This window comes from Pelodiscus sinensis, chromosome 20 (assembly GCF_052426305.1).
Source record: "Pelodiscus sinensis isolate ZL-2025 chromosome 20, ASM5242630v1, whole genome shotgun sequence".
Classification (NCBI taxonomy): Eukaryota; Metazoa; Chordata; order Testudines; family Trionychidae; genus Pelodiscus; species Pelodiscus sinensis.
In genome coordinates this window covers 12239665-12263197 of record NC_143071.1, presented here as the reverse complement: position 1 = coordinate 12263197, position 23533 = coordinate 12239665, and the positions used below count along the sequence as shown (strand labels likewise).

The window sequence follows — 23533 nt, the reverse complement described above, 5'->3', positions numbered from 1 at the left end:
CCCTGAGTCTGGACACGGCCCAGAGGTATGTACTTGGGGCAGCCAGCCTGTTCTGCAGTTCATCCCCCTACAGCAGTGATGGGCAACCTGCAGGCCACTTGGGTTCTATGTGTGGCCCACAAGACATTTTGTTTACTGTTGCCCACGCACGGGGCTGCCAGATCCTGCTGGTTTTCATCCACGTAGTTTTTTTTCCTGCCAGTATTACGAAAGTGACACACACATGAAGCACGGGCACGTGATGTGTGGTGGCTGCTGATTGCACACAACACCGAGGGTATGTCTACACTACAGAGTTTTGTTGGAAAAACGGCCATTTTTCCACCAAAACCTGAGTTACGTCCACACTGCAATCGCGTTCTGAAAGTAAATCGAAAGAATGGAGGGGTTTTCCGGAGTTGGTAATTCTCTTTCTAGGAGGAAGAAGCCTTTTTGCAAAGAGCTCTTTCAGAAAAAGGTGTGTGTGGACGGGGAAGAGGGAGTTCTTTTGAAAGAACAGGAAAGAGGAAAAAGCACAGGTGTCCTGGTGGCCACCCTGTCCTTAGTAATCACAGCTTAAACGCGAGAGAGTGTCTATTCAGTGTGGATGCTATCTTTTGAAAAAGCAGATCATTTTTTCGATGCACTTTTGTGTGTGGACACTCTCTTTCGGAAGACGTTTTTTTGGAAGATCTCTTCTGAACAAAGGTTCTTCCAAAAGAAGCCTGCAATCTAGACAGGGCCTGTCTGTGAGAGCCGTGTGCTCCCTTCTGTATCCAATCAAAGCGCTGTTACAGTTCCATTGGCACACACTGAAATTCTAGGGCTGCAATGCTGTATCCCAGGAGACCATCCTGTTTATGGCAATCTGGCAGACCACTGAGATGAAGAAGGGCCACTCATGTAGCCCACTCACTAGCCTAGAATGCCTATCACTGCCCTACAGCTACACTCTGTTTTTACCATGTTAGCTTGATGAGAGCTAGCATGAGTATGTTTCCTCAAGTTGGAACCATCCCCCACCCCAGCTCAAAGGGTAGACATATCTCTTATTATAGGACCACCTGTCTGAAGTAATAGATGCTTTTATGTGCTTTGAGTGGGCACTTGACACATTCTACCACGCCTCCATGTAGGATGGCTAGCTCCATTTCTATGGTGCGTATTCCTGGGTTAGCTCAGTTTCATATTTCCTACACAGATTGTCTTTAATGGAGCATTGATAATAATACCCACGGCAACTCGGGCAGAGACTGCATTTTGAGATGCCCAAGATACCGGGCACATTGCATTCAGTTTGCTAGCAGCAGTTAGAAGAGAAGAGCTTGAAGCATAGAGAGACACAGCATGTATCCCTGTGGAATATTGCTCTGGTGGTTTTGTGGCCAGTTTATCGACCTAAACGTTTGTTCTATCAGTTTGGTCCCCTGATGAATATAGGATGGTCCCCAATCTGCCAACTTTTAGCAGTGTGTGGTCTAATGGGAGCCACCTATGAAGGGTTGCAATAAAGTTTATACAGCTGAATCAACTCTATTGAGGCTCCTTAACAGCCTGATTCCCCAGGAGCTTAGGACAGAGTGGGAGAAATCAATGACAACACAGCTGGTAAAGGACTGGATCAGTGGACTCAAAGAGACTGAGGGTTGTCATTTTGCCTGCTGCTACCATTAGACAACTAGAGCAAGCAAAACACAAGTAATAGAACAATAAGCCAGGAAGGATCTCTCTCTATATATATATATATTTACTTGTGTACTAGCAATATACTCTTGAGTTATCATAGGCTGTTCCATTCTGTCTGCCAGAATTCAGAATCTAGTGCTGTCAATGATCCCATTTCAATTATTTTAATTAAAAAAGTCAACCTTTGGCTAGCGGACTGTCTCCCATCCCCTTACTAGACACATATACCAGTACATGCTGCAAAACCTCCCCAGCAACCTGCTAGTAGGTTTAGGGGGCTAATCTTTACAGGCAGCAAAAAAAGAAGAGCATGTGGCCATATAGCCTTCTATGGTATACCCTGAAGAGGGATACATCAAGCTAAAATAGCTACTTAAAGCCACTTATAAATGGCAGCCACTGTACTGACTACCATGAGTGCTTAGTTTATAAACAATTTAATAATATAGATTGTAAGTAAATAGTGGCTGCTAAGTGCAGATAAGTCAACTCAAGATAGTTGATCAGTACAGAATACCATTAAGTTAAAGTACAGCTACATACTTTTCGATACATACAATGTCCTACATTGTCAATTCAGTTTTTCCTTTTAAACAACCCTCACCCTTTACCAACTTACTGTAGATCTCTTGAAAACTCCCAAAAGTAATGAGCTTATTTTAAATGTTAGGCATTTTTCTTTAAGATATCTGGGAATCTCTTCAGTGGTTGGTCACTGAAGTCAGTGTGCTTGCATTGACAAGCTGATGGTTCCTATGTGGAGAAAGGGATTTTGACAGCGCTCAGTTTTGTTATATTTAATAAATGTCTTTAATCTTCAGGTATTTTGCCAGAAACTTTTGCCTCTGGGAGATGGTTAGGGGTTCTGCTATTTTGTCTAGTCCATTTTTGGTACTCAAAATAAAAGGGGCAGACCAATACCTCTCAAAAGTCCCTCTTTGTCAAGAGACATCACTCATGTTAGTCCCAGATTTACCTGACCTACATACCACACAAATTTGGTGTCTCCAACTTTTATTGCTGGAAAAAAATAAATAATAAAAAATGAACATGAATTTATAGAAAGTGACTGACCCAAAATGAGGGAATTCCCCAGCATTCTAAGTTTCCAGAATCAGTCATTTTTGGGTCCATCATATGGCATCTTTAGCACCTATTGTAGGCCACAATCAGACCTTGGTCTGTTACAGTGTATACTCGGATCTCATCAGTTTAAATCCACATGGCTCCATCGAAGTAATGGGAGTAGAGTTAGGTCAACACTAAGTGCTAGAGAAACTCCCATTTTATGTTCACATAACTTGATACAACTTGGGGGGAAAAAATCTGCCTTGTGTTGTGTATGTGAATCGCATTGCAATCTGGTCTCCTAAAAAGATCTTTAGTTGTAATGATCAGATTGATATGTGCCAGTAACCTCTGTCTACACCAGCTGAGAAATCTTAGAATACTAGAGCTGGAAGGGACCTCAAGAGGTCATCAAGTCCAGTCTCCTGCCTTCATAGCAGGACCCGGCATCATCTAGATCATCCCTGATAGGTGTTTCTCTAAACCTGCTCTTAAATATCTCTAGTGATGGAGATTCCATTGCCTCCCTAGGCAATTTACTCCAGTGTTTAACCTCTCTGACAATTAGGAAGTTTTTCCTAATGTCCAACCTAAACCTCCCTTGCTGCCAATTTAAGCCCATTGCTTCTTGTCCTATCATCAGAGGTCAAGGAGAGCAATTTTTCTCCCTCCTCCTTGTAACACCCATGTAGATACTTGAAAATTGCTATCATGTCCCCTCTCAGTCTTCTCTTTTCCAAACTAAACAAACCCAATTCTTTCAGTCTTCCCTCATATTCTACAATGCAAGTCATACAGGGCAGAATTTTTCTCTAATTGCACTGAAAGATGTTGGACATAGGGTAGAAAAAACAGAAATGCTTTGCCTTGGCCTAACCAGCTCCCCCTGAATTCAGTAGGAACAGAGCTAAGCCTATGCTGGAAACAGGTGCGACCCGTGAGTATAGGCCGACTCGGCCGTCGCCTAGGGCGCTGTCTTCAATGGGGTGCCCAATGATGATGTCATGCCATTGACGGCCGTGCAGGTGGGGGCGCCGATCGCGCGTTCCGCCTGGGGTGCCAGCTGCCGCAACCCACTTCAGGCTGCCCCTGACTGGAAATGCCACCCTCCTGAGGTGTAATAACTAATATTGTCCTTCGTAATCTGCCTCCTTTCTAGAACTTGCTGGGAACTCACAACTTGGGAAGAGTTTATTATGAGCCAATCAAGGACAGACACGGTAATATCCTGATAGTTACGATAAGAGAAGTAGAGACTCTCTATTCCTTCTTTAATGGCAAATGGATGCAAATATCCAAGCTACAAAGCCAGAGAAAATCCCTTTCAACTCCGGAGGAGCCAACAGCATTAGACATCTTGCTCATAACAATCCAGGTAGCACTTTGCTTCACTTACTTTATGTTATTAATTTTTAAAAAGCCTGTGACTGAGCATTGCTTTATGGAAAATTCCTATAGGTTTTAGGCCCTGATCCAATGCCCATTAAAATTCATGGAAAGGCTCCCGCTGAGTATAATCTTCCATTGCCTTCAATGGACATTGGATTAGGCTCTTATTATGGATAAAACTAATAAGGTTCTATAGAAATGTAATAGGGTTCTAGAGAAATAACTTTAAAGACCTCTAGTATTTATAGGAGACTCATATATATTCTGTAGGTTTTGGAACCATGCTATAGGATTGTATAGCAAAGAATTCTCTCTTAAATTCTTTAGGATGGCTCTGAACAGCTATGGAGTGAAGTTACCATTTTCTGTTATCGTCTGTATGATTTGCCCATTGGCGCTCGGTCACTAAAACCAGGTTTTATTTTTTAAACCAAATGAACTTGAGAGTCTGGGAGGTGCTAAGAACCCTTGCTCCCAGTGAAATCAGCTCCCATTAAATGTTTTGCAGACCATATCCTCCCATCTGTGTTTACATCAAATTCCCAATTGACTTCAGTGGTGGAATGATCCAAGGATACTGGAGTAATCTTGCAAGCTGGAGAGCACCCCAATTCCCATTTAACATCTGTGGGTTGTGGGTTATCTATTAAAGTCACATCCTTCTATTGTCTCATGCACATAACTCATATTGAAGTCCCCAGAAGTTGTGTGTAAAGGACAGCAGGATGTGTCCTATAAAGAATGATTTATCAATCACTCTTATTTCTAAACCTAGGGGTTCACCTACTCATTGGAAACACTGCCAGACAAGTTATTGTCAAAGCCTTGTCTACACTTACAGGGAGATTGACACCATGGGGATCGATCTTGTAGGAGTCAATTTAGGGGACTAGCAAAGACCTGCCTAAATAGACCACTGATCATGCTCCAGTACTCCACCAAATCGAGAAGAGTAAGGGTTGTTGATGGGAGAGTTTCTCCCATTGACCTCCTGCAGTGGAGAAGCAGCAATAACTCAATTTAAGGGATGTCAGCTCCAACACATAGCTGGAGTTGCATACCTTAGTTCAACATTTTCCCCTAGATATTGATTACTATGCCTAATTGTGATTTATGGTCATTTTCTTGCATGGTGATTGTGTGCTTTTGTGCACCAGAAGCTGACAGGTAATCATACATACACACTTCAAGGTTTGGGGTAAGATTTCCAAATGACAGTATAATGTACTTGATCTGTGCTCAATTTACTGTATTAAATATGTCTTAAAGGCGCAAAAAAAATCCCAATCTGGGCAAAAGTTTTATATTAGGAAATGCAAAATACAGGTCCGATCAGATTTCAACAGAGGTCTTAATGGAAAAATTTCCCCCTAATGGTTTGCACATTCCTGTCTGATGTCCTCCCTTTCTTGTGTTACGTGTTGAATCATCATGCAGGTATTTTGTTCATGAAGTGTTCACGAAATTGAAGATCTAATTGCACTGGTTAGAGCCAAGCATAGCGCTGGCAGATAATGTGATGATTCCAAGGGTGAAGGCAGAGGGCCAGGTGGCTTAATCCTTACTCATTGCAGAGGGGCACTTTAATCGGGATGGCAGTCAACTTCATTTATTAAGATAGCCTTTGGGGAATGCTATACATAACCCTGTTAATGTCTGTTAACTTCAGCAAATATAACAGCAGGGCTAATTCTTTCCAAGCTCTTTTTAAGGCTAAAGTTCATTTGTTGAAAATGTAGCGATTCATTTGACAACGTGTTTTATTTTCGTACTATACTTGACAACTTGGTACCCACAGACAACTCACCACTGATGTTAGTAGCTGTAGAAGGAGTTCACTGGAGGCTTACACTGTGTGTAAGCACAGATCAGAGAGGACAATTTTGCTTTAGGACTGCAACGTGCTTCTGATTTTTGGAGGGTTATTGTTTTACAGCTGACTCCTACAAGGTCTGGAGCACTCTGAGCACCTGATGCTCCAAAACATGTAAGCATGCGCTTATCTTTCAAGAAGGGTATGTCTAGTCTGTGAGGATCTATCCAAAAAAGATACGCAAACTGTGTATCTTTTTCTGATACTTTTGTCGGAAGAGCCTTTTCCGAAATTTGGCACATCTAGCCTGGGCCAAATTTTGGAAAAAACACTCTTTCGAAAGCCCCCTTCTTCTTCGTGGAATGAGGAATACAAGGGCTTCCGAAAGAGCGTGTTTGCTCTTCCTCAAAAAAAAGTGGAAGAGCAAACGAGTTCCCTGGACATGGTGGAGTTTTTTCAGGATCCCGAAACTGCCCCCTCCCCGCCCCCCGCAGTCTAGCCGTACCCTTGCAAGACTAGTCCCAGTGCATCAAGCTGAACATTCCTAAGAACAAGCAGATTACTCATGTGCCTAGACTTAAGCACATGCTTACATATTTTGCTGGGTTCAGGAGACCCTTAAAACAAAAGACCTGCTCTAAAAACATTAGCAGCTTTCTCTCCTCCCAGTCCTCTCTTCTTTTCTGGGGAAAAAAAGGAGATTTTGATTTAGGAATGTCTCTTTGAACAGGACACACTTTCCTATCACAAAAGAAGTCAGCAGCGCCTCTCGCCGGGCTTGTATCTGGGTTACCTGAAACTCTGCAGCTCCGTCGATCAAATCAAAGTCCTTGTACTGCAAAAGCTGCCCAACATTCTGTGCCATGTTAAAATCCGAGACAACAGCAATGTTTCCAAGTAAGTGATTTTTTTTTAAATATTCATTGTTTAAACAGTTGATCAAACTCAAAAAACTCAAGTGCCAAGTGTGTGAAAATATGCTCAGTTTATGTAGGCACCAAATGTGAAATCTGCTATATAAATAGAAACAGAAGAGGCAGAGAACTAATGATTATGGTCATAACCGTGCTATCAATGATTGCATATCATTGAATAAAATGGAGTAAAGTGAACTCAATCTACAACGCAATGAGCACTCTGGCCCGAAGATAACAAGCAATTTAAGCACTGAGGCATTGAGGTCAGAAGGACTACTTGCCTGCTTACAGTAAAGCATGCGCTTAAGTGCTTTGCTGGCTCAGGACCAGAGCGCTCACCACCTTGCAGAGCTCTGGGAATATATTATTTATTTAATGAATGAATTCCACCGTGTGCCCCTTATTGGCCATCTATCATGTCACTTGTTAATGTTTGGAGCTAAATTCTACTCTCCGTCATAACCCCATTGAATTTATTGTTGGTCACCCACGTATAATTGCCAGCTAAGTCAAGCTGCATACTATAGAGCTCCATATGAACCTCAAGACTACGTCTACACTGGCATGATTTTCCGGAAATGCTTTTAACAGAAAAGTTTTCCGCTAAAAGCATTTTCGGAAAAGAGCGTCTAGATTGGCAGGACGCATTTCCACAAAAGCACTTTTTGCGGAAAAGCGTCCGTGGCCGAGCTAGACGCGCTTTTCCGCAAAAAAGCCCCAATCACCATTTTCGCGATCAGGGCTTTTTTGCGGAAAAGAAATCTCTGCTGTCTACACTGGTCCTTTTGCGCAAAAGTCTTTTGGAAAAAGACTTTTGCCCAAACGGGAGCAGCATAGTATTTCCACAAAAGCATTGACCATCTTACATGAGATCGTCAGTGCTTTTGCGGAAATTCAAGCGGCCAGTGTAGTCAGCTGGCAAGTTTTTCCGCAAAAGCAGATGATTTTGCGGAAAAACTTGCCAGTCTAGACACAGCCCAAATGTGCACATGCTCAGGGCTCGACAAATTGCTGTTTCTACTCGCCCATGGCACGTAGATTTCAGCTGGTCGCCCTGTTCACCGGCGGCGTGCGCATGCGCAGTGCGGGGCTGGCGGGTAGATTTCGCCGCCGTTTGTCAAGCCCTGCACATGCCTATGTCCATCTCTCTGGTATGCTGAGGGCCTGATCCAAAGCCTTTACTGATTAAAAAACCCGTCTGTTTCACTGGGCTATGGCTCAGGTCCAAAGTCCCCAGTCCTGGGGTTCTGTCTGGGACCTTCAACATGACTCCGAGGATAGGATCAGGACCTATAGGCCTGGTCCAATTGGAGTCTTCTCACTGGCCTTCGTGCCAGATGGACCAGGGCTTAATTTGGCATTCAATCAGTTTACAGAGCTTCAGGGGGTAGCCGAGTTAGTCTGTTACAGAAAAAAACAACAAATGGTCTGGTAGCACTTTATAGACTAACAAAACATGTAGATGGTATCATGAGCTTTCATGGGCACAGCCCACTTCTTCAGATGACCGGAGTTATGAATGCTAATGGACTCAATCGAGATACAGGCTGGTGGGGACTCTACCACTGAAGGTGCTAACAGCTTTCTGAGTGGTATCCTTCCAGTCTCAGAAATCTATCTGTTGACTTTGATCTTTATCTGCTTAGGTTTAATTACCCATTCTCCAGATACTTCATGAGACCCTGAGGCCCCCGCCCTCCCTTTTTTTTCCTTGCTCTTCCCCTCTCCTATTTATTTCGGCTGTGTCTACACTGGCATGAATTTCCGGAAATGCTTAAAACAGAATAGTTTTCGTTATAAGTATTTCCGGAAAAAGAGCGTCTACATTGGCAGGCTGCTTTTCCGGAAAAGCCCTTTTTCTGGAAAAGCATGTGTGGCCAATGTAGACGTGCTTTTCCGGAAAAGAGCCCCGATTGTCATTTTCGCGATCGGGGCTTTTTTCTGGAAAAGACTACTGGGCTGTCTACACTGGCCCTTTTCCGGAACAGTGTTCCAGAATAAGGACTTATGCCCGAGCGGGAGCAGCATTGCTTTTCTGGAATAGCAGCTGATTTTGTACAGTAGAGCGTCGTTGCTTTTCCAGAAATTCAAGGGCCAGTGTAGACAGCTCGCAGCTTATTCTGGAAGAGCGGCTGATTTTCCGGAATAAGTGGTCCAGTGTAGACACAGCCTTCCAGTTTTCATATCCCCTACTCATAACTCCAATCATCTGAAGAAGTGGGCTGTGCCCACGAAAGCTCATGATACCATCTACATGTTTTGTTAGTCTATGCTACCAGACCATTCAAGTTTACAGTATACTCTGGTCTGTGATACCTTATTTCTAACACCCAACTGCCCCTAAACAATAAAATAGGTGATGATTGAAAATTAATACAAATAGATGCTTTTTGTGTTGGGCCAGCCCATTCTTCCTGCTTCTGTCTCTATGGTCCTCACCCCTGGGACAATGCATCAGAAATGTTCCTTCTTCCTCTGTTTCTTTTGTTTCTTAGCCCAGGTGGTTCCATCTACCAGCCAAGAATTTGTCCAGATTCAAAGATGGGCTGGACATTTATATAGATAACAAGAACATTCAGAGTTGTAATAGTTAATACTAGTGACAATTTTACGTTACATTGCATTACATCCTTTCCACGCTAGCACTGGAGATGAGGGCAGCTGCTAGTCTCTTCTATTCCCTCCGTCATTTGCTGTTGTTTCCATCTGCTCCGGGGTGTGGAGATTAACTCTTCTGCACACTCCTAAGGGTTCCTCTTAAAATGTCTCCTGGGCAACCTTGTTTCCTCACACCAGATGGTTTGCTCTTGACAGCTTCTTGTGGGAAACTGTGTTGGCATCCAGAGCACATGTCCCAAATATATCCAGTACTTCCTTCTAATTCTGGTGGAGACAAGCTGCTGGTTGGTGTTTTCTTGGACCTCTTAATGGCTTTGGAAGGAATACAGAACGGCTGTGTCTACACTGGGCCACTTATTCCAGAAAATCAGCCGCTTTTCCAGAATAAGCTGCGAGCTGTCTACATTGGCCCTTGAATTTCCAGAAAAGCAACGACGCTCTACTGTACAAAATCAACTGCTATTCTGGAAAAACTATGCTGCTCCCGCTCGGGCATAAGTCCTTATTCCGGAACACTGTTCCAGAAAAGGGCCAGTGTAGACAGCCCAGTAGTCTTTTCCGGAAAAAAGCCTCGATCGCGAAAATGACGATCGGGGCTCTTTTCCGGAAAAGCACGTCTACATTGGCCACACATGCTTTTCTGGAAAAAGGGCTTTTCCGTAAAAGCAGCCTGCCAATGTAGACGCTCTTTTTCCGGAAATACTTATAACGAAAACTATTCTGTTTTAAGCATTTCCGGAAATTCATGCCAGTGTAGACACAGCCAACAGGTTTAATACAATCTCGATTACTAGGAATTAGGCTTAGACCTTCATATTGGACCAGATTACCCCATGCCTGCCTGTGGCGGAGTTTCTTGCATCTTCTCCTGAAATACTCAGTGCTGGATGCTGTCAGAGAGAGGATGCCACATTAGATGGACTCTGGATTTGATGCATTAGGGCCATTCTTATGATCATCAGCTCTGGAGTTAAAATGTGTCTGGCAGAAGCTGGTTCATTGGCTACATTCAGTCCTGGAGAAGTCTGCAGCTGATCAGACATTGAACTTACTAATTAAAGCAGCTGTAGACCAACATATGTTTTAAAAGACATGGCGTGGGGCTCTTGTCAAAGAAAAAAATCTTGCTGAAATATTTCAAAGGCAGTCGATTTTCAGGTGTTAGTAAGGAATGCTGAGCTTGATGTACAAGTGCTAGAAAAATTAAACAGGAAACGTTTTGAAGTTGGGTTTTCATTTCAACCACAAGCAACCAAGACGGCATAATTTGAGAACATTTTACTTATTTGAGGATTAAACCCTCAACAGATCCCAAATGCACATACTGTAAATTCTTCCGTATGCACTGAACTTTTGTTATATTTCTAATTTTAACTCAACATACAGAGATGAGTGGGAATGGCTCCAAATGCTTGCTGGCTTAGAATCTGTGGAAAGTGTGGATCATGCTTCAGACTGCCCTACTCAATTGTTCTATGAGCTCCAGATGGCAGTGAAAGCTCTCCTCAAACAGATCAATCTACCTCTGCGACAGGTATTTTGCTTTGTGGTATTTATCACCTTTTTCCCCCCCAAACTGCTTCTTGGGATCATGAATGAAATCTAAAAATTGTGAATGTTTCTACTAGTGGTGACATCTTAGAGTTGCAAAAACAAAGCAACTAAAAAGAATTTAACTAGGATTATTTGAACTGTGTTCTGAATATCAGCTGGCTAAAAAAAACCCTTTAGGATAATGTGCTTTCCTAGAGAATATGAATGCATGGGATTAAAACACTCAATCAACAGAGCCAGTTTTTTAGTAGTCTTCCTCATTTGCATTTGCAGGCACATGCTTTTGCATTTGTACAACTGCACGCACGGGCAAACAGGCACTTTTGCACACAGGTCAAGCCATAAGGCGTGCCTTTGTCCATCTTGCAAAGGCAAATCTGTATTTCCCTGTGGCCATGGAGAATTTGCACATTCCTGTGGCTGCACCTACCAAGATGGTAAATGCTTATGAGAAGCCCAGCTGAACGTTTGGCCCAAAGCATACTATTGAGCTTAATTTTTTTTTACACCCAATGGAAATTTGGTGCTTCTGAAAATCTAGCCACAGTCTTCCAGACTGACAGCCCTGGAGACTGAAATCTTCTAGCCACTGAACAGGTATAGAAAGGCAGGAGCAATGCAAGCTTCCCTAACCTGTGGATGAAATCCTGGCTCCACTGAACTAAATGACAAAACTCTCATTGACTTCAGTGGGGCCAGGGTTTAACACAGTATCTCAACTGATAGATCACCAGTTGAGGAGAGAGCATAGCTGAGCCTCCATAGCTCATTCAGTCCTTGGCTTCTGCTGATGCTGCCATTAAAAATGCCCACTAGGCCCATCTGTAGTAGTAGAGACCAGACTGGCTGGAACGGCACTGAATCTCAAGCATATTTCACATAGACCCTTAAGCAAGCCTACAGCGTGTTTATCATTTGCCACTCACACAATGCTGCACAAAGGAGGGATGTCCTGCGGTTATACAAAATGAATCTTATCCAAGTGTAAACCATTTGTGGTCCCTACACCCTCTCTGTACCCAAGTCATAGAACAGCAATTATCAAACTGTGGTCTGCTGACCCCCCTTCTCCTCCTTTCCTCCCTCAACTTCTCCCCCTTCCTCCCAGTGCCTCCTGGGGCTAAGGCAGACTTCCTGCCTGTCCTTCTTCTACACAGATCCCAGAAGCAGCCACCAGATCCCCATGGCAGCCTCTAGGTGCATGGGCAACCAGAGAGGCTCTGTTCATTGCCCCTACCGGAGTGCCAGCTCTGCAGCTCCCATTGGCTGGGAGCCATGACCAATGGGAGCTGTGGGAGTGCCTACAGGCAGAAAAACAGAGTGCAGAGCCTCCCTGGTTGGCCCTGCACCCAGGGCCACAGGAATCTGGCAGTTGCCTCCAGGAGCCATGACAAATGCCGCTGGACCCCACATCACCTCACACAATCAATCACACTGCCCCAGCCAAGAGCCTCCTTCCTCCACCTGAACTCCCTTGCAGTGCCTGCACCTTGCCAACACCCTGATCGTCTGTCCCAACCTGGATCCCTCTCCTGCACCCAAAACCCCTTGTCCTTGGCTCCACCTCACAGTCCGCACCCCTAGCCAGAGCTCTCACGTCCCTCCTACACTCCTTCCCACCGCCCCAACTCATGAAAATGAGGGTGGGAGAGAGTGAGCAGCAGAAGGCGGGGGGTGGAGTGAGTGGTTGTGGGGCCTCAGAGAAGGGGGGGAAGCTTGGGGGAAAGGGTAGGGCATGGTTGGGGCTTTAGGAAAGGGGTGGGGACAGGGAGGCTGTTACAGCCACTACTAGAGACTCTTTAACTTAGGCTACAGCTGCTCATTCTTTTAGGTCCCCAATTCAGTCCCGGTTAGTTGCCCAAGAGAGTAGCAGTCACACAATCACTGTGGACCAGATTGTCTACCCTTCACTTACACTTGTGAGCAGTTACTCACACAGGTATTCACTGCCCCGCCTTTAATGAGGCTATTTGCAGAGCCATCCCATTGATAGGACAAATGGGGCAGCCACTCTAGGCCCCGCGCTTTTGGGGGCCCCGTGATGGCTGCCCCAACCATCCTGTGCACAGGAGGAGCTGGGAGATTACGAGGGCCCGGTGCAATGGCAGCAGGGGTCACCTCCTCCCTTCCGCTCACCACATGAGTGGCATGGGTATGAGTGAGAACCGCCCAGCAGCCTGCTGCACCCCACTTCTCCACGGCGGCAGGAAGCAAAGCTGCTCAGGGAGGGTGTTGCAGTGAGGTGGGGTCTGTAAACAAACTTTATGAGACTGCGGGAAACTTGGCCATACCCATGATAAGTTGATATCTGGCTAACTCAAATCATGCCGGGCCACGGATGTTGCCGGACCAGAGAGGTCCAAACTGTAGTTTACACCAGCAAGTGACCCAAGCCTTATGGTGCCCATTTGCAGCCAGTCAATGCAATTTCAGAAACCGACACAGGGCTCCATGCTAGTGGCTCCCCAAGCAGGACTGGAGGGCTCATGCCAAAGTATTCACCTTTTTAAAACTAACTGAGTCCTACTGACGTCAGGGGGCACTGGGAGAGTGGGAGTCAGACTGCAAATGGTCCTTGCAGCCCCAGTTCCACCAACCACTTCAGCACATGCTGAGCTCCATCTCCAGTCAATGAAGCACTTAAGCATACCCTTGAAGCACGTGTTTAAATGCTTGGCTGAATCGGGACCTTCACTGTGCATTAAGGAATTTAATTTTTGATTCAATAACGGTATATAAGTGTTGCTATGATTTGTGTTGTAGTAGCACCTTAGACACCCAAACCTGGCCCAGGATTCTCTTGTAGCAGGCACTGTACCAATGCTGAACACAAAGACAGTGTTTTACATGACAGCTACACAACAGTCTATATCCAACTACCGTTTGCACCGGTTTCCCTTCATGCAGCACTTGTTAAATCTTTCCAGGGCTGCGTTGGGAGTTGTGGAGGGGGGGAAGAGCTGCATATTTCTTTTAACCAATCCTAAATTAAATCCTAAAGGGTTTTAATTGAATCCATTTTCATGTTTTCACATAATTATACAATCATCATCTTGAAAAGCGGACGGCGTGCGATCATTTTCTGCCTAATAAGAAACATAAATGTTGTTTTCAGGGGGGTTATTTGTGTGTGTTGGTTTTTTAATGTGGAACATTACAGCTTTAAAGCCTGATTTTATGGAGCAACGTTAACCTGAGTTTAAGCCCCTCTAATATTTATGTTTTTATAAAAATTCCGAGCTTGATGTTGTTCACGTTTACTTTAATGTTTTATATCATTTGGGGTGTTGTTTATATAAGTGCCATGTTGTAACTCTCTCCCACTTCTCTCCCCGCGCGTGTCCCCTCGGCAGGCAAAGCACTTCCGTCTGTATACACAGGAGGTGTTGGAACTGGGTCACAATGTCTCCTTTCTTCTCCTGCTCCCCGCCTCAGACGACGTCTGCACTGCCCCAGGACAGAATAATCCTTACACCCCACATTCAGGATTTCTTAACCTCCCTCTTCAGATGTTTGAACTCGGTATAGTAGCTCGCTTCACCTAGAAATATTAACCCAGACTCCTTATAATAAAATCACAAAGTTGTATCTGTTTTCCCCCTTGTCCCAGTGGAGAGTCAATAAATCACATGATGGCTTTGGCAATAACACTACCTAGAACTGTGTACAAGGAGCATAGCGGCTGGAGTATATACTGTAGGCATCATTACTGAAATGCAAAAAAGCATAGAGCAAAAGCCCACAGTTATCAAGCATAAGCCCTAGTCTATTATGGAGGTGGAGGAGGATGGGGAGGGGGTGTAGACCGCACATAAGATGCCAAAGCTGATACGCTGAGAGCAGCCACAAAAATGTCTTTATTCTGAGGCGAGGTTTGCATCATCACCAAGAAGAATTAGTGCAGTGGACAGATCTAGCCGTGGTACACTGCAGAATTGTTGCCGCTTTGGACAGAGATGCTCCTCCGCCGGGCCTGTGAGGCCCCAGCGTTTTAAAGCGTTCAGAGCTGGATTTCACAGAGCAGGCCCATGTCCTTGCCTTTCATGCGGAAATACCAAAGGGCCCCGCACTAAAGTAATGATGCAGCAAAATTCCCATGGCGAGGCGAGGAAGAATCAGCTTGTGATTAAGGCACTGAACTGTGGCTGAGGAGAAATGGCTTCGGGTCCCAGTTCTGCCATCAGCTTCTTGTGTGAGCTTGGGCCAGATTCTTAGCTGTTGGCAGGGCTGGTGACAGATTTCACCGGGCCCTGGGCAATGCGTGTGGGAGGCTTGGCTCAGGGCCCCCCATAAGGCGGGGGGGGGCCTCAAATGGAAGGGGCAGGGCTCTGGGCAGCCAGGCCTCAGCAACACAGTGATTTCTGCCACTGCTGCCCAGAGCCCTGCTGGGCCCTTTTAAATCATCAGGCCCCAGGACAACTGCCCTCTTTGCCCCCCTGGTCCTATAACAGCCCTGTCTGTTGCCAGTCAGCATAGCGCCACTGAAGTTGTGGGAAGGATGGAGCCAGGTCACTAGTGGGGGAAGGAGGGAAGGATTATCCCTCCTAGCATGATGACATCCAAGTGTAACATGTGCTCAGTGCTCTGAGCTCTGTTGCATTAGGGTGCGCATCCTGCAGCGGTGCCGGGTCAACCGCCCTGCCCCACTGCAGTGCGTGCTGAGATAGTATTCCGCAGCGCAAGGCTTCCTGGCGGACTGATGGCGAAGGAAAAGATGCTTCTGACGCCCCTTTCTCCCGGTGGTCCCCTCCAAGGAGCGGAGGGGCCAAGGCGGGGAGCAGCCCAGGGAACCTCACAGTAGCTTTGAGAGAGGAATAAGAGAGGAGCGATGGAGCCTGACACGTTTGCTAGAGGAAAGATGGGGCAGCAGACCCAGATCCACACCTCTGGCCTCTTTCTGTTTCCTCCTTCTTCCCTTCTGCTCATTCTACTTGGAAGGGAAAGGGAGAGAGGATCTGCAACGGGCAGTCCCCGAGTCCCAGCTAAAGCTGCCCCTCTAAGAGAGGGAGAGTTAGGAAAGTGCTTTAGTGGAGGGGACAGAAGAGCTGCAGTAAATATGTCCTGCTCAGGCTGTGTTCGCTGATCAAGGGAGCTACACCAGGGGGAGAAGGGAGCTGGTATTAACTGGAATGGGGGAGCTGCATTAAGGAATTGTGCACATGGCGGGCAGGGAGGCAGCATGGATGAAAAGTGATAGAAAAGAAGGGACTGGATAGTAGAAGACTATGGGATGGTTTCTCCTGGGACACCAGCCTGGCTTCTCCTGGGACACCAGCTACAGGAAGATCTATGCCAGAAAAGTGGTTTCTTTTGGGGATAAAAGGACAGGGACCTCCCCTTCCCCTGCCTGATCTCTCATGAGAAGTCCAGGCAGGGAGTCCCTTTCCCCAACCTCCCAGGAGCCTGGGTAAGAACAAAGACTCCAAACGTTGGAAGACCCTTGCATTTTGTTCTCTGTTTGGACCAGAAACTGATACTCATTTTTAACTCCAAAATTGCTTTGAAGGTTGCTTTTGCACTGAGCAGAAACCAGATTTCACTCCATAACAGGCTTCCGTCCCTTCACTGAAGCTCTAACAGGTCCCAAAATGGATTTAATTGGGTCACATCATGAGAAAAACATGTACAGCAAAAAATACATACACACAGCAAATCACAAACATTCCACATGGGTGGTCACTTCTCCCTCGCCTTGATGGCTGGGTCACACATTGGCAGGCTTAAAAGTAGAGCTTAATGAACACACTCTTAGCTGCAGGTTAGAATATAGTCATGAAATTGAAAGCCCGGGCTCAATTTCATTTAAATATGTAATGGATATGAATAGAGCCACTCTTTCGAATCTAGTCCTGAGCAGACAAGGCTCTAGGAACAAAGCAGCAGAATGCAATGGGTATGAGAATACAGCAGATTGAGCTATTAGGGGGGTAAGACATCTTGAGATTATACTTTATGCTACTTCTTATTCAGCAGTAGGGAAATCAACCATTCAAGTCACGGGTGTGTGATGCGCTGTAATGCATTGATTTCCCAATGAAATCTATTTTGAGTATGTATTCCGGGACCTCACAATCTTTAATATATTTATCCTGACCAGGGAAGAAATTTTATTCCCATTTTGCAGATGGGAATTGAAGCCCCAGGGCTAATTAGCTTGCATGGGGTCACACGAGATCTCTCAAGCTCTAGGCTAGTGCACTAGCCTTCCTTGTGGATTCATTCCTGCCTTTGCTAAAACTGAGTCAGTTCGGATGCAGAGAGTCTGCCCACCACTGCTTTGAATAAGGTGGAGCTGTGTTCTTCCCCAAGGGGATGTACAGCAGCTTTCTCAAATGCCGTTGGCGTCTGTGTTGTGGTGAAATAATGGATCAGACATGTAAGAAGAGGGTAACTCAGGATCTACAGCAGTGATGGGCAACCAAGAACAGGGAGCTTCTGAAGCTCGCGGCCCACTGGAGCTCCACCTGCAGCCCCATGGTTCCCTTTCTACCGTCTACCCCCAAGCACCTCTCTCACACTGGGGCACCAGAGCCCAGCACCTACCTGCTCCTCCCCCCTGCCTCCCAGTACTTTTGTAGCATGAGAATTGCCTGATTTGCACTCCTTCCCCACTCCCTCTCCTCTCTCCCAGAGCTGGAACGCTAGGAACAGCTGATTTGCAGTGTTCCAGCTCTGGGAGGGAGGGAGAGAAGGCGGAACAGAGCATGAATCAGTGGATTTGCAGTGCTCTGGAAATGCTGGGAGGGAGGAGAAGTAGGAAGTCCAGAGCTCCTGTGCCATAGTGTGCAAGAGAGTATGCAGACAGGTGGTCCACAAGCCGCAGGTGGAACCCCAGTGGACCACAGGTTGCCCACCACTGATCTACATTCAGGCTTTGGGTACAGGCCATGTTGTCCATATGAGAGGAGAGAAATGAACTGGTTTTGCTGAAGTGCATTCACATTGGGTAAAAATCAGCACTGGGCAGAGGGTAGGTGCACCTCTTATCCTCACTACTTGCTGTGTAGGTCCTATGCAGGAATGGATCTTACCCTTGTGCATATCATAGATTAGTCATAGACTCGGATGAGGCTGTGTAGCTAGTACGGCTTGCTGCATGCAGTAGGGAAATGGGGATCGCATCTAGGGCGTTCTGGGCTTCTCACTACTCTGGTGATGGGATTGTGAAATATAGCAAAGAGAGAAACAGCAAACCCTGAATTTCACTCTTTGAATGAAAGAGGAAGCAATCCCATGGCCGAAGGCAGATGACACGTTCTCCCTGATTTATTGCAATACATCTCCCCAACATTCTGTAAAATGGCTGTGATTCACAGCGCAAATATTAGAAGCTTCCATTCCCCATTAGCTGGTGGCTACCGAATATATAATTGCAAACCCACAAAAGGCTATGTTGAAGTAACATTTGTTAAAGTAACATTAAAGGCTCTGACTTAAAACCACAAAGGCTAGAAACTTCAGCACTGAAGCCGAAACCACAGCTGTAATTCACTCAAGAGTGCAGCACATATGGCATAGACGCTGTAAGACCACACACTGTTCAGATTAGATTTTGGCCATATCTAGGCCCGATGAGGGGAGAAAGCAGAGGGGAGAATTCTGTCTTTGATGCTCACTGTTCCGGGGGGGGGGGGGGGTTAGGGTTGAGATTAGACCTTTATTGTTATACAAACAAAGTGTTTGTAGTTTGATGTCCTAGTTGTGCTGCCATATGGCGAACACAAGAAAGATGTGGTTTGGGATTCTCTGATTTCTGTATTTATATTTTTGATTGGAACATAGGCACCACCCTGCCCAATGATTAACAAACTCTTCCATAAGAAAACCAAAAAAAAAAAAATACCTCTCTGCCATAGCAAGAAATGTGCTGTATGGTTAAGTTTAATGAAGTAGCAAGGGATTTTGAAATCCTCTGACAAGTGGAAGGGGAATACCAGCTCCACATAAGAAAGAAGTTCAATTCTGGGTTCCCTTCTGGAACTGTGAGGAAAGACCCCGAAAATCATAACTGTTCTGCCCAAATTATGGCCTTTCTGAAATACACTGTGGCTACATCTAGACTGGCATGATTTTCCGCAAATGCTTTTAACGGAAAAGTTTTCTGTTTAAAAGCATTTGCGGAAAAGAGCGTCTAGATTGGCACGGACATTTTTCCGCAAAAGCAAAAGCACTTTTTGCGGAAAAGCATCCGTGCCAATCTTGACGCGCTTTTGCACAAAAAAGCCCCGATTGCCATTTTCACAATTGGGGCTTTTTTGCGCAAAACAAATCTGAGATGTCTACACTGGCCCTTTTGCGCAAAAGGACTTTTGCCCGAACAGAAGCAGCATAGTATTTCCGCAAGAAGCACTGATTTCTTACATGAGATCGTCAGTGTTCTTGCGGAAATTCAAGCGGCCAGTGTAGATAGCTGGCAAGTTTTTCCGCAAAAGCAGCTGCTTTTGTGGAAAAACTTGCCGGTCTAGACACAGCCTGTATATGGCTGCAAATGATTGACACTTTCATTGTTGCACTCAGGTTGGCCTGGCTTGAGTGAGAGCAGCCACTCTCAAGCAGCTGTGGTCACCCTGGCACTGCACTCACTTGTGTATGGCACTAGGACTTTGAATTATCTCTGGGTAAACTGAGTGAATTTGTATGTCTTTTTGTGGCACAAGAGGAGACTGGAGGGAAGGCATTGGAATACAGAAGCTAGCATAACAACATAAGAACAGCCATAATAGGTCAGATCAAAGGTCCATCTAGTTCAGTATCCTGTCTTCTGACAGTGGCTAATGTCTGGTGCCCCAGAGGGAATGAACAGAACAAAGTCCTGGATCTTCACAATGTCTTCTGGCAAGGAGTTCCACAGGTTGTCTATGTGTTGCGTGAAGAAATACTTCATTTTTTTGGTTTGGTTTAAACCTGCTACCTAATAATTTCATGTGGTGACCCCTTTTTCCCCCCATCCACCCCGCCTCCCAGTTCTTATGTTATGGGAACAAAATAAACAACTTTTTCTTGTTCACTTTCTCCACACTGGTCATGAAAGTCATCAAGGTCATTGAGGGTATGTCTAGACTACACCTCTCTGTTGACAAAGAGATGTAGATTAGGCACGTCGAAATTGCTAACGACGCAGGGATTTAAATATCCCATGCTTCATTAGCATAAACATGGCCACCACTTTTTTTCAAAATGGAGTTTTTTCAAAAAAACCAATAGTCTAGATACAGATTTGTCAAAAATAAACCCTTTTTCGAAATATCCTGTAGTCCTCAAAAAATGAAGTTTACAGGATCTTTCGAAAAAGAGTTTATTTTCGACAGATCCGTGTCTAGTCTGCTGGGTTTTTTTTTCGAAAAAGCTTCGTTTATGCTAGTGAAGCACAGGATATTTAAATCCCTGCTTCATTAGCAATTTCGATGTGCCTAATCTACATCTCTCTGTCGACAGAGAGGTGTAGTCTAGACACAGCCTCAGTGAGAGATGAATAACTATTAGGGACTGGGATGTGGGTAGTCATGCTCAGTGGTTAGAGCATAAGCTAGGCATTGGAGGACAGGCACATTACCCAAAGGTTAGAGCTAAGTCAGAAATTAGAGATGTGGGCCAAGGCTGTTACCTGGAGTGAGGCAAGGCAGAAACAGGCCTGGGAATAAGTAGACACAGGAGCTATCGCAGCTGTGAATCAATGCTTTGAGCAGCCATCTAACGGTTCCTGCTGCTAGGCCTAGCAACAGGTTTGCTGCATCTTCCAACCCATCAGGAGGTGTAGCCAAACTCATTAGGTTGCCCAGAGTCTGGCTGTGCTGCAGGCCCTGATTGCTGACAATAACCAGACAGTAGACTGATTTTTTTGTGAACATTAGTGGAAAACAGGGATTCATTTTATCTTTGTTGTTCTTTGGCATGGCCTTAGCCTGGACAATGAAGCATATTAGCACCACAAACACTGGGATATGCCTAGAAGACCTAGAACTGTGCTGATGATATTGCGCTATTAAACAACACCTCTGTAAAGCTACAAAGAAAGACATCTTGGCAAAACCACAGGCCAGGCAGGACTCACAATTAGATACACCAAAAGACACATCCTTGAAACCCAAGGATGAGAGGAGAGGAGAATCAGATCTTTATTATTTATTTCTGGCTCAACACATTCCATCAAGAATTTTAATAATCGTCTTTAATTAAAGTTTGTGTTAAAAATGTATGGATTTCAGGGGCAGCGTGTAATACTAATTACTTTTTTTCTCCTTCATTTTCACAGTTCATTTTTGCTGCTACAAAGAGAAATTTATTAGTCTGTATTGCCGCCTTTCTGCTGTCATAGAGCTGGACTCTCTGAAAACCCAGCAGTCCCTAAGGGAAGCAATTTCAGACAGTGAAGTCGCTGCTGCCAAACAAAGACACCAGCAAGTTTTAGACTATATACAGGTAACAGTCTGTTTCCGAGTAGACCAAGGAGACTTTTAAGGTCTATAATTTGGAATTTAAAAGGAGAATTATTTGCAGACATCATAAAAAGAGTGGTGTCAAAATGTTTTTTATGAAATTCCAAACCCATAGCACAATTTCTTCGATTGTTGCTTTTATAAAAGAGATTTTTAATGGATAAAAGCAAATGACAGTCTCACTAGACTGTTATACAGAAATGTCTCCGTTTGGATTATAGAGCTCACGCCTTTCCGTGTGAGGAAAACCAGTGCCAAGCACAGGGCATTACTCTGGAGGATACTTTTTCTCTCATTTGTGGACATACATTATTTTTACTCACTGGCAGGTTGCGAAGGGAAAAAAAAAAGAAAGTTGTGTCAAGGGCACACGCTATAGGAATAGATGATTGTCAGTAATGATCAGAAGGCGATCTGAGCCAGTGGCATCACAAAGCACAAGACGGAGGCTGGCTAACTGCATACCAGGAGTCCATTCGGCCAGGGTGACTCCTGCAAACCTTTATGATAACTAATTCTCCCTCTCGTGACCCTTGCACAAAGCATTTAGGGTGCATTATCGGGCATGGATCAGCTGTGTAGTCTGTAGGTTTAGGTTGGACATTAGGAAAATTTCCTAACTGCCAGAGGGGTTAAGCACTGGCATAAATTGTCTAGGGAGGTTGTGGAATTTCCACCATTGGAGATTTTTAAGAGCAGGTTGGATAGACATCTATCAGGGATGAACTAGATGATGCTTGGTACTGCTGTGAGTGCAGGGGACTGGAACTGATGACCTCTTGAGGTCCTTTCCAGTTAGTATTTTGTGATTTTATGATTCTACTCACCTGCTACTCAAGTCTTCTCCAGTTGTAATATGGCCTGAGATAATGGTTCATCCTCTTGTTAGGGGCTTGTGGCCATTTAAATCCACATAATTATGAACCAGCAATCTCTGCTGCTCTTGTTGTGTTGTCACATACACCTTTGCAGAAGCCTGTTTGGAGCTGCCTTGAAGTTTAGGCTGCGAGGAGTCCTGTGGCACTTGAAGTTTAGTTTTACTTCACATGTGTTGTGATAATCTATTGTGCTCCCGTTTTAAAACTGTTTTCTCCCCAAGTCCTTCTCCCACTTTCACACTCAGAAGAGCTGAATTAGTCCTAGTGATTCGGAACTTCTGGGGCTGCTGGGGAAATGAACGTATTTTCCGTGAAAGGTGCAGTTCACCCAGGATCCCCAGTAGGTGTCAAGGGGTACATCTAGACTACCGGCTTCTGTCGACAAAGAGCATCTAGACTACATCCAGTTCTGTTGACAAAGCAAGCCGCTTTGTCGACATGACAGTGTAGATGCAAAGGACAGTGTAGATGCAATAACGCCTTCTGTTGACCAACCTCTGTCGACAAAAGGCGTTATTCCTTATAGAATGAGGTTTACAGCCTTCGACAAAACTGCTGAGTTCTGTTGACGTTATGGTGACAGAACTCAGTGGCAGTGTAGACGCAGGTATAGTTTTGTCGACAAAAGTCCACTTTTGTCGACAAAACCCTATAGTCTAGACACACCCAAGTATTAGGACAAATTTGGCTCCTCTGCACATGGAAGTGGGAAGGATCTTGGGAAATACGGGTGGAGAAGCAGTTGTCAAGTGACAGCACAGTTTAACATGCCACCCAGTGTGCACTAAAACTAAGGGCATGTCTTCAATACAGGCTGCATCAACGTGCAGCAATCAATCCAGCGGGGGCTGATTTATCATGTCTGGTATAGATGTGATAAATCAACTGCAGAGCACTCTCCCCTCACTTCCAACACACCACCAAAATGAGAAGAGTAAGCGGAGTCAACAAGAGTGTGTCAGACTTACCACTGTGAAGACACCAGAGTAAACAGACCTAAGTTCACTGACCTCAGCTATGTTATTTGTGTAGCTGAAGTTGCATAACTTAGGTCAACGGCCTGCAGTAGTATAGACAAGGCCTAAGTTCCAAAGCAGCTCCAAAGAAGCCACTGTATATGTATAAAATTGCTGTGAGAGTTATGGATGCAGCAACTGTCCCTGCTCCCCCAGGGTGTTTTCGCTCATAAATATA

At 45.1% G+C, this 23533-nt stretch overlaps 1 protein-coding gene across 2 annotated transcripts in view; it reads left to right on the top strand.

Moving 5' to 3' along the window:
- Positions 1-23533, top strand: part of ANKFN1 (ankyrin repeat and fibronectin type III domain containing 1) — a 364510-nt gene that overhangs the window by 326125 nt on the left and 14852 nt on the right. For both annotated transcript variants that reach the window (XM_075903834.2, XM_075903832.2), the window contains 5 exons: positions 3893-4108; positions 6666-6832; positions 10858-11005; positions 14379-14547; positions 21278-21444. In XM_075903834.2, the coding sequence (XP_075759949.2) occupies positions 3893-4108; positions 6666-6832; positions 10858-11005; positions 14379-14547; positions 21278-21444 (867 nt within the window). The remainder of the gene's footprint in view (positions 1-3892; positions 4109-6665; positions 6833-10857; positions 11006-14378; positions 14548-21277; positions 21445-23533) is intronic.